At 40.3% G+C, this 10,648-nt stretch overlaps 1 protein-coding gene and 1 long non-coding RNA gene across 2 annotated transcripts; both read left to right on the top strand.

Moving 5' to 3' along the window:
- Positions 1 to 4,256: 4,256 nt before the first annotated feature.
- LOC126764542 (uncharacterized) lies at positions 4,257 to 5,006 on the top strand. The gene is made up of 3 exons (XR_007668058.1): positions 4,257 to 4,376; positions 4,434 to 4,566; positions 4,641 to 5,006. It is a non-coding gene; the product is annotated as an uncharacterized LOC126764542 (long non-coding RNA).
- Positions 5,007 to 7,333: 2,327 nt separating this feature from the next.
- LOC126751465 (uncharacterized) lies at positions 7,334 to 7,910 on the top strand. The gene is made up of 2 exons (XM_050461753.1): positions 7,334 to 7,799; positions 7,885 to 7,910. The coding sequence occupies exons 1-2, from the start codon at positions 7,334 to 7,336 to the stop codon at positions 7,908 to 7,910; spliced, it is 492 nt and encodes a 163-aa protein (XP_050317710.1).
- The last annotated feature ends 2,738 nt before the right edge of the window (positions 7,911 to 10,648 follow it).

Raw genomic sequence — 10,648 nt, 5'->3', positions numbered from 1 at the left:
TTGTCTACTTATCCACGTATGGATGTCAGGTATAAGTCTGTGGGTCCACCGTCCTTTAGTTGAGGTTTGCCACCGTTGCTGCCATATACTTATGCTATTCTTTCTCTCTTCTTTATTTTGGATTTCTGTAATTGGCGCTGATAGCTCATATAATCTCGTGAACTCGTCACCCTAGATGTCTATGTGCGGCATACTAGCTAGTGCTTCAGATGCTTCGCTGGAAATAGTTCGGAAAGCACTTGTTGCTCTTATTGCTGTCAGTCTATACACCGCATTTATTGGTTTAGCATATGCTTTTTTGTTTAGTGCCTGTATCCACACTGGAACTGCACACAGTATAACTGAGCTCATAGCTTTTGCGATTAGAAGTCGGCGGCTGGAGCGCACACAGCCTCTATTTGCCATCATTCTTTATAAGGCGTTATAAATCTTACTTGCTTGATATGCTACATATGTTTGCCAAGTGCTGCTTCAATTTCAGTTTGGAGTCCAATATTACCCCTAAATACTTCTTCTGTGGTTGTGAAGTAATCACGCACTCTCCTATAGTGAGAGTTATTTTTTCCTCAATTTGCCTGGTGCTTATGAGCAACACCTCTGTTTTGTGCCAGTTCCAAACTCTTGGAAGAAAACCATTGGCGTAGACTATTTATGCATTCATTACATTTATTTTGTAGGTCATCAAGTTTTTTACCTACTGCTACCACAATAAGGTCGTCCGCGTATGCGATTAGCTTAACGTTTTTTGGCTGTGGAATTCTTAGCATCCCATCATAAACTAGATTCCATAAGAGAGGACCTAAAACAGAACCTTGTGGTACTTCGGTAATAGGGTAGCTCTTGATGCCCTCGGTGGTGTCGTAGATCAGCCTTCTATTTTTAAAATAACTCATAACGATATTTATGAGGTACTGAGGGGCGCGTATTGCATATAGAGCTTCGAATATATTTTTCCATTTAGCAGAGTTGAATGCATTCTTCACATTCAGGGTGATCAGCGCACAATATTTTTTTGTACCACCTTTCCATCTTTTGCTCTTTTCGCAGTGTCGACAACTTCTTTCAGTGCATCGATAGTAGACCTCTGGTTTCTGAAGCCGTATTGGCTTTCTGATAGTCCGCCGGCTTCCTGGATTGCAATCTCCAAGCGCTTTCTTATTATGCTTTCGTGCACTTTGCCCATTGTGTCGAGCATACACAGAGGTCGATACGAAGAAGGTTCGTCTGGTGTTTTTTTTTGTTTTGGAATTAAAACCAGGCGCTGGACTTTCCAGGCATTGTACATTTTTGCGAAAAGAGTGGGCTTTGAAATTATGGCTACCTTTAGAGCTCTGTTTGGTATGCCATCGATACCAGGCGCTTTGTTGTTTTTCATTCTTTTAGCTATGGCCAATAGTTCTTCTTCTGTAACCAGTGGGGGTGATTCACAGCTTCGTTTCGTCACACAGCGCAAGTAATCGGGTCGTGCGTCGGAAATAATGCCTCGACGACTTTCTTCATAAACGGAGCGCATTTCGGTTGCTACCGCTTATTTTGGAATTTGGACATACAGATTTTATAAGCAGTCCCCCAGGGGTCTATATTCGCTTCTTTACAGGTCTTTTCAAGACAGTTTCTTTTGCTACGGATTATAGCTGACTTTAGAATCTTCTTTTGGTTTTTGAAAGCTTCTTTGAAACGGTTTTCGTTTTTGCCACTGTGATTGCGTTGTAGGCGACGTCGGGCTAAGTGACAGAGCCTTCTCAGCGTGGCAATTTCTTCATTCCACCAGTATACAGGTATTCGCTTATTGTGACGTTTTGTCCTTCGCATTGTAATGTCACATACTGCTACCAGTTCCTTTCGCAATGCGGTTACTAAATGGACGCCGCCTTCGCCTGGTGCTTCCAGCTTCGTTTATGTGTAGTGTTACTGCGTGGGGGTTTCTGGTCTCCAGACCATGTTCACTATGTGTGAATTTGGTAAGTATTTTTTGTGCCAGGAATTCTAGAACTAGGCGCCCACGATGGTTTGAGCTTCTGCTTCCCCAGGAAGGATAATTTCAGGAGGAAGTCTTCAAATTCTCTAACGGACGCACTGGGACGAGGATAGCAGCTTACTTAATAAATTCCTCCTATTTCCGCCCATGTAAAGCCATTTTTTGCTTCTCTGCAGCAAGATGTGAATGTTTGTCCATTGCAGAACCATATTGCTGCTTTGCCACTTCTGTCTGTAATCCAAGTGCTTTCCGAACGTTGGGAATATTGCTCACTCAGTTAGGCGACATCAATGTTGCTTTCTATTACGGTTTGTTGCAGCAGAGCTTGTGCTGCAGCGCAGTGGTTTAAGTTCAACTGCAATATTCTCATTTCTCGATTGTCTTTAGTAACTCGACGTATTTGGGGCAAGTCGTACTTAGAACCGAATGTTTTCCTTTGCAGAGCATGCAATTCGGTGTGTTAGTGCATACTTTTGCAACATGTCCCGCGCTTCCACAACGTGTGCAAAGAGAAGACCTGTCGGTCAGACTGCAACATTTACGCGCCATGTGGCCTGGATGGAAACATCTGTAACAGCGGGAAATAGGGAGTACTCCCGGAGGCGACATATCGATCACCCGATCTTTACTTTGCCAACTTTAAGGGCAATCTTGGCATCTTGGGCACGCAGGGATATAAGGGCTATTTGAGTGCCGCTTCTTGTTTTCCGCATATTTTTAACATTAGCGCATAATGTGCAGCAAAATTCTTCAGGAGTAGTTATCTCAACCGGATCTTTGCACATTGTAGTGACGTTGTGTGTTTTTGGTTGTACTACAGCCATCTCGCCAACCACTCCCTCTAGGGCGCTCTGAAAAGTTTCAGCTCTTTTGTCTCCTTGGCTTTTTAGCTCTATGAGCAGGTCTCCTTTGAGAGTTTTCCTAATGTTGATCACGTTTGAACCCAGTTCCTCGATGCCACTGTCACCTTTATTTTACGAAGGATGTCTGCATACGAGGCGCCGTCCTTTTTTGTTAGAATTATAGCGTCTGTTTTCGACCTAATTCTCTTCTCCATGGGCTTTTTTCCCACATCTACCCATTTCTAGGGTGCTGGTTTATTTGTTTTAATGACTTCACTAAAGGTTTCTTGCCATTAGTGTTTTCGAATGGATTTCGGGATTTTCTGTTTTGCCATACAAGTACGTTATGCTGCTTACAAGCTCTCGCATGGCTTGGTTTATGTGTCTCTGTTAAGACATCATATTTTCGAGCTCCTTTATATTTTGCCCAATTTGCCAAAAATATTAGTAGATTCTCTACTTTGCGCTCTAACGGATTTGCCACTCTTGTTCTCGTTGTCAGCAGATTCGCTATTTTTTATTGGTCCAACAACGGTGGACTCCTCATTTTTGCCATTTGGCGGCGTTCTTGCAATTTTTGAAATCCTTCGAAAAGGATTTTCTGGTGTACACCCAGAACTACTCTCAGAGGCCATACATCAATTTATAACTACGATGTGCCTGGATTGCTGTTCTCAGGGGAAACAATTATATTAAAAAACAAATGTGCAGCGAAAAAATGGGCAGGTATGTGAAATAATTTAATATAAGATACAAAATTGTACTTATCTCTTCCGATTTTAATTGCCCACTTGCGTCCGTCACCTGATTGTTACAGGGGAAACAAATTTAGCCAAAGCTGCCTCAAAACACTTGGAAAAAACTATGAAAAACACTGGACCGCACAAAAACGCGTCCACTTTACGCAATCACCAAGCCATGGACAGGAACAGGAATAAAGGGATGTCCAACTTATTCCAGTGTGAGAGCGCTTCAAAATTAGCGTTTTTTATAACATTTTCCATTATGGTCAGATTGAACAAAATAATAATTTTTGGGCATTTAAATTAAAACACCCAACATTTAGTATGAATAAAAATTACTATATAGTGGTTATTTATTATATGGAGAAACTATTTAAATCTTATTGAAGTATGTTAGAATAACTGACTTTTGACCTCTCAATACCCAATAAAAGGACTTAAGCTTGTTAGCTCTCAATCATTAAATGTTTTTAATCATTTTCCATTGAAAATAAAACTATGATGCTTCAAATTACAAAACGTTTCATCAAATACCTTTAAATTTCACAAATTTATTTAATTTTCATTGTTTTACATTTTTTATAAGTGATCTTGAACGATGCAACAAATCCCTCCATTTAAACATTTTTTTGGTAAGATTTCAATCTGGCCATCGCTCGTTTCCAATTGATAAACGTCAAAACCCAAGAATGATAGAAACAAGATTGCGCAATGCGCATGTTTGCTTTCAGTCAGCTGTTCTTGCTGACATCACGGTTGACTTATTATTCGCCCGCGCCTTTGAATGTGAAAGAAATTTGCAGTTTGAAATGGGTAATTATAGCATTTTGATTACAATAATTTTACTTTTATAACCAAACACTCTTGCAGGTTTAAGTTCGCGGAGTCTAACGAAGTTGCTACCTAGCGCTTTTCTCACGTTAACCAGATTAACTCCTGCAGAGGCTAATGAAAGGCAGAAAAGGATGGAGTCTCGTTTAAACCACTGTTTCTTATCCTAATTGTAATAATAATCTTAACTAACAATTTATTCCATTTATTTATACGCATGTATGTATGTTTATTATATTTTTGCAGGCAATATTTTTCAACGTGTGTCAGTTGATCTATTCTGACCCAATTGAAAAAAATGATGACTTCAAGATTCTCAACAACGACGGACTTGAAAATTTGGCGGGGTACATCTGCCACAAACTTGGTAAAGACAACCCCGAAATTTGTGCCTATTCAGAAAATTGTTCGTCTTATACTTGGATGGATCACCCATCTGAAGGAGGACTCTCAAAACCAACAGATATGTTGATGGAGCATATGAGAGACTTGCAAGCAGTATTTGACGACTTAAATGGTACTGATTTGCATATGTATATGTACAAATTACGTCCAGAAGCACTTAGATTTAAGTAATTTTGTAAATTGTAGCACCAAAGTAAAATTAATGTTTTTCAGAGCTAGAATGTACTTTAGGATTCGTTCCTTAAATAAAAACTTAATTGAAAATATGTACAGCAAGACAAGAAAATTAAGTAAGAAAATAAATTGATAGTTGGTCAAAAAATATTCAATATTTTTATTTGCATAAATGTGTATAGTTGAAACAAACTCAGCATAGAGACAAAATTAAATAATACAACGAAAATTCCATGAAATGAATATGTAGATAAATGTTCACTATAAAATATTCACTTATATTTAAGTTAACTTTTGATGATGTTCATGTTTTTGTATGCCTGCAATACAAAATTGATTCTTATTGCAAAGAAAAACAAGCAACTGAAAATCAGCTGATTGTACGTTGGTCAACCGTGACGTAGATGCGCAGAACGAACAAAATCTGAACTCGTCATTGCGCAACCTTGTTTCTATCATTCTTGGTCAAAACCTACTGAACTCGATTAGCTGTCAAAGTTCAGTAGGAGTTGGACATCTCTTTATCTCTTTATGTACCTATGTACATATATAGGTACATAGGTACCATACATACATAGGTAGGTACCTAATAGTGCCCATACACGAGCACACAAGTGCGTTCGATCGGTATGAATTCGTTTGCCCATACACGACACACAAATCCATTTTGCGTCCGTTCTTCACAGAGTTAACATGTGCGACAGGCAAGCGGAACATTTCTTGGAATTTATTTCTAATGCAGCATTTTTATCTTTTTCATGGAATTTCGTTAATAAGTTATTCCAACTTTTTTTTTCTTACACTATGTATGTATATATATGAGCGCTTAGGCAAAAAGCGAAAACTTTGAAGCGTGATTTCTCGGTTTTTCATTTTTACGATTATTCTTAATTGGCGGGCAGGATAGAAAAAAAACTAAACGTCGTATGGAATTAGGGCAAAGTTTATTATCATTGACATAAAATTATCTTATATTTAAACTAAAAAAAATATTAAGAAAAGTCAAGTTTTAACATATTTTTAAACAGCATAAAGTAAAATTCTTTTGATCAAAAGCCACTACTTAATAAATTTTTAACAAAATTTTAAATTTTACACTTTTTTTGGAATATTCTTAGTTTAACTAGAAGATAAATTAATAAAAAATATGAATCTCTTTGAATTTTTTGTTTCCGATAGTAATTGCGACCTGCATCCTGGCCGCCGTCCGAAAAATGTACATGCGAGATGCATCGGGTAATTGCTTCCCAAAGGCAGAATATCAAAGATTTCGTATCCAAAAAATTTGTGAAAGATGTTCAAATATATAACTATAAAGCCTAGAAATTTCGCTTGAATCAATAATTTGTTTCAGCACAGCTCGGACCGTAAGGCGAGGCGACAGCAGGGCAATGCCCGCGGGCACGTTCGCTCAAGCCGGAAAAAGAAAGAGCGGCCAAATCACGCCGCAGGAGCCCCCCCGATCCAAAAGGGTGCGAGGCACGGATGCAAAGGCAGCCGGGGGCCAACCATCTGGACCGGCTCCTCACCGGGTAGAGGAAGGGCGGCGCGGGTATGCGGATGCTGTCAGAGGCGTCCGCATGGCTGTCCTGCCTTTCAAATACCCGGCGGAGTCGCTGAAACCGGAGGAGCTCACCGTGCTTCAAGACATCCTGATAGACGAGGCGTCCAAAGGAGAGGAATACACGGCGTCCTTCCTAGGCATCGACTTCAGGGGAGGCATGATGCTGGTAGACTGCCTGGACGAGTCGTCCGCCGACTGGCTGAGGGAGCATGCTCCAAAGTTGGAAGGCTGGACGGGCCCTGTCCTCTGCGTGAAGAGGGTGGAGGATGTGCGGAGCGGGGACAGGACATACGAGCACGCCCTAAACCTGGTGAGGAACCAGAACCGGGGACTCAGTATCTCGTCCTGGTGTGTTGCAGGCAGCAAGAAGGAGAAGCTAGGTGACATCGAGGGATGGAGGTTGCACCTCTACATCAACGATGAGTCATACAAGTATGTCCGGGCCGCCTGTTTACAGGTATAGCACGGTCGTCATGCGGCCCTACAAGCCTGCTGACACCGCGAGCAAGGAAGCTAAAGCGCCTGAGACTCTTCAGGACAAGGGCGTCGACAATCAGGCAGTGCCTGAGTCCGCCCCGGAGGAAACAAAAATGGAGGTGGACGAGTTGTCGGAGCAGCCCTGCGGGAGCAAGTCCGGACAGGCAGGGCCAGCAACGACCACTGACGTCCCCGCGGATGACCGGAGCATGGAGCTACCCTCAACGCAGGAGCTCCTAGACGGACTAGGAGGCCCAATGGGCAGCAGTGCGATTGACGGCGGGGTAGAGGATCTCTCCCTCCTCGAGCCCACTCTATGATGGTCGGCGTCATAGAAATTGCCCAAGTGAACCTGCATCATGCGGCGGCAGCCTCGGCTGTCATTGCAAGCAGGTTCATGGCGGAGAAACTGGGCGCATTGCTGATCCAAGAGCCTTGGATATATAAGGGAGAGATAAAGGGCCTCAAGACGGAGGCAAATAAGGTAATCTGGGACCTCTCTAGCGAGAGGCCTAGGACGTGTATAGTTGTCAGAAGCAATATTGATTTCTTTTGCATTTCAGAGTTTCTGACACAGGACTTGGTGGCGGTACAGGCCAGGGATACTGAAGGCAAAGACTTCGTCCTGGCCTCAGCATACTTTCCGGGAGAGACAGCAACGGCGCCCCCGGAGGCGGTGGAAAGGCTGGTAGAGCACTGCAAATGGCACAAGCTCCCCCTCATCATCGGCTGCGACGCTAACGCTCACCACACAGAATGGGGCAGCACTGACTGCAACGCGAGAGGTGAGTCCCTATTAGAATATGTTTTAGGAAGCAATTTAGAGATTGAAAATGTAGGGTGTGAACCCACTTTCGTAACCATTAACAGGAGGGAGGTGTTGGACCTCACCTTGAGTAATGAGCCTGCAAATGGATTGGTCTCGCAATGGAGGGTCTCTACGGAGCCCTCCATGTCAGACCACAGGATTTTGAGGTTCACGCTAAAGGCAGAGGTCAGGAAACTCCTCCCCAGACGCAACCCTCGGAAGGCGGACTGGGACGCCTTCAGGGTTACACTAGGTGAGGAATTGGGCAGGGGGGAGCAGACCGATAACAGCGTGTCAGGCCCGGGCTTGGAGTTTAGGCTATCTAAGCTAAACGAGTCTGTCATTAACGCTTATCATGGCAGCTGCCCCCTACAAGTGACCACAGAAAGGCGAAACAGTCCCTGGTGGTCCAGGAAACTATCAGACCTCCGTAAAAAAGTACGCAGACTATTCAACAAAGCGAAGCGTATGGGGGTCTGGGAGGAATATAGGAGCTATCTCACTTTATACAATAAGGAGATCAGGTCTGCAAAGCAGGCTAGCTTCAGGAGATTCTGCGAGAACGTTACCTCAACGCCAGAGGCGGCCCGGCTGCATAAAGCTCTGGCGAAAGGCACCAACGACGCAGTAGTAGCAATCAAAAGAGGTGATGGGACATTCACGACCAGCGCAGAGGACAGAGCGACGGAGCTCCTGCGGGCGCACTTCCCGGAGACGGTTCGGGAAGACCAGCGTCTCCCTGCGATCGAGCACAGGCCAACCCGCGAGGATTGGAGTACCGCCAAACGGCTTTTTACGGAACGAATTTCATATTTTCGGACTATAATAATTGTAGCATAAATTTTATATAGCAATTAAAATAATAACTTTAATATGAGCATTGATATTTTCATTTATGCTTGTATAAGTTTATTTAATTCGCCAATCCATTTTATATAACTTTTCTGCAAATTAACAATATTAAACTAAACATTAATTTTTGGAAAATTGTATTAAATTTTTGAAGATGTACTTTATTTTTATAATTTGAAATAACGGCACGATTCCAAAACCGAATTTCCGTATAAATGGGGTATGTACGGATAGGGGAGCTTCTTCAGAGGAGGAATATCCAAAAACAATGTAAAAATTACTAATATTTTTTTCAAATATTCACGATTAAAAGTTCAAAAATTTGCACTAAGAAAACATGTTATTTCTCTATGTTTCACAAAATTTTTTCACATTTTTTACTTTGTAAGTACACACTCTAAGCTTTGAAATAAGCTCACATTTCACTTTTATTTTGCTATATTTTACCTAAATTTATTAATTTAAAAATCACTTAGCACACTCATCGTTGAAAAGGTTAGATTGTTTACAATTATGAGGAAAACGAGCCTTGCCATATTTTACCATACCCTGGTCGAGCGAATACCCGGGGTGACTGAAGTACTTTCGCGTACTACTCCTTTCTGCGTTAAAAATAAAAAAATATATTGACTTTTTGTTATAAAGTGGTGAAACTGGTTATATTCTTTGGTTATTATGCACTCATATTGAAACAAAATTTGAGTTTTCGTACTGTATTGTAACCTTACACTTTATTACGTAACATTATTATATAATATTACTTATACATATGTATATATAATATTATTATATAATATTACTAATACATGTATATAATATTACTTATTTGCTTAATAAATTTAAAAAAGAAAATATCCATATGCATGAATAGAGGAATTTTTGCGAAAAAGAGGAATTTCAGCGAATTGCCTTGTCATCACATGGCAGCGCTCCATTTTTTCGTAATTTTTGGTAAACAAATGAGGTTGAAACGAGTGTAAAATGTAATTTTTAAAATAAAGATTTTTTAAATAAAAAAAACCTGCTAAAAGTGTAAAATGTGGATTTATTTAAAAGATTATAGTGTAATTTAATTAATTTGAAGAGAAAAATGTGAATAAAGTGGGTTTAACGTGGTGAAATACCTTCTTGAAATGTTCGAATTTTGCGAATTTTTGGACTTTAAGGTCGAATATCTCGTAAACTAAGCGTTTGCGGCTATAATAATATTTTTTATTCAGTGTGAGAGGACTCAAAATCCGTTTCTTTATAACATTTTCAAATCGCGCCGCATCAAAAAATAAGAATTTTTGTGGCATTTAAATTAAAACGCTTAAACGTTTATTACTAAATTTATATATTGGACTTTTAATAATGAAACTGCCATATATCCTTTTTTTATGATTTTATGATATATTAAAACAACTGACTTTCGATCTTTCAACACTTAGTAAGGTGAATTAAACCTGTTAGTTGTCAATTAATGAATGTTTTTAATCATTTGCAATAGAAAATGAATTCTATTCTGCATCAAATTACAAAACGTTTCATGAAATATGTTTAAATTTCGCATTTTCTTTGATTTTTACTGTTTTAAATTTTTATTAAGATCTTGGACCCGGCATCAAGATCTCCGTTCACATATATTTTTAGACTAATTTCAATCTGGCCGTTCAGTCATTCCAATTGCAAAATGTCAAAACCTACCTAATCCAGCTTTCAACTGTCAAAGTTCGGTATTCCGTGAGCCGGCTCTCAAAGTTGCCCAGTGACAGGAGAGTTGGGCATCCCATTATTCCTGGTTTGCGGTACCTATAACCCTAAATTATTTTAAAAGAAATGTCCTCTTTCCAACTAACGTTTCAAATCGCGCCGCCAAAGAAATGAGATTTTGCCGAAATAACCGTCTTAACACTGGCTATACTAAATTTAATATTACCGAAATGAAACTGCCATATATATGCGATGTGTTATCTATTATTAATAAGTACTTTT

This window comes from Bactrocera neohumeralis, chromosome 2 (genome assembly GCF_024586455.1).
Source record: "Bactrocera neohumeralis isolate Rockhampton chromosome 2, APGP_CSIRO_Bneo_wtdbg2-racon-allhic-juicebox.fasta_v2, whole genome shotgun sequence".
In the NCBI taxonomy this organism is placed as follows: Eukaryota; Metazoa; Arthropoda; class Insecta; order Diptera; family Tephritidae; genus Bactrocera; species Bactrocera neohumeralis.
The sequence above is the reverse complement of the archived record's forward strand: the minus strand, read 5'-3'. Positions and strand labels throughout refer to the sequence as shown.

Excerpts from the sequence above, each read along its gene's own strand:
- LOC126751465 (XM_050461753.1), top strand. The coding sequence starts at position 7,334 with ATGGTCGGCGTCATAGAAATTGCCCAAGTGAACCTGCATCATGCGGCG. Across the intron at positions 7,800-7,884 it reads CACTGACTGCAACGCGAGAG|GAGGGAGGTGTTGGACCTCA; the intron begins GTGAGTCCCTAT and ends AACCATTAACAG.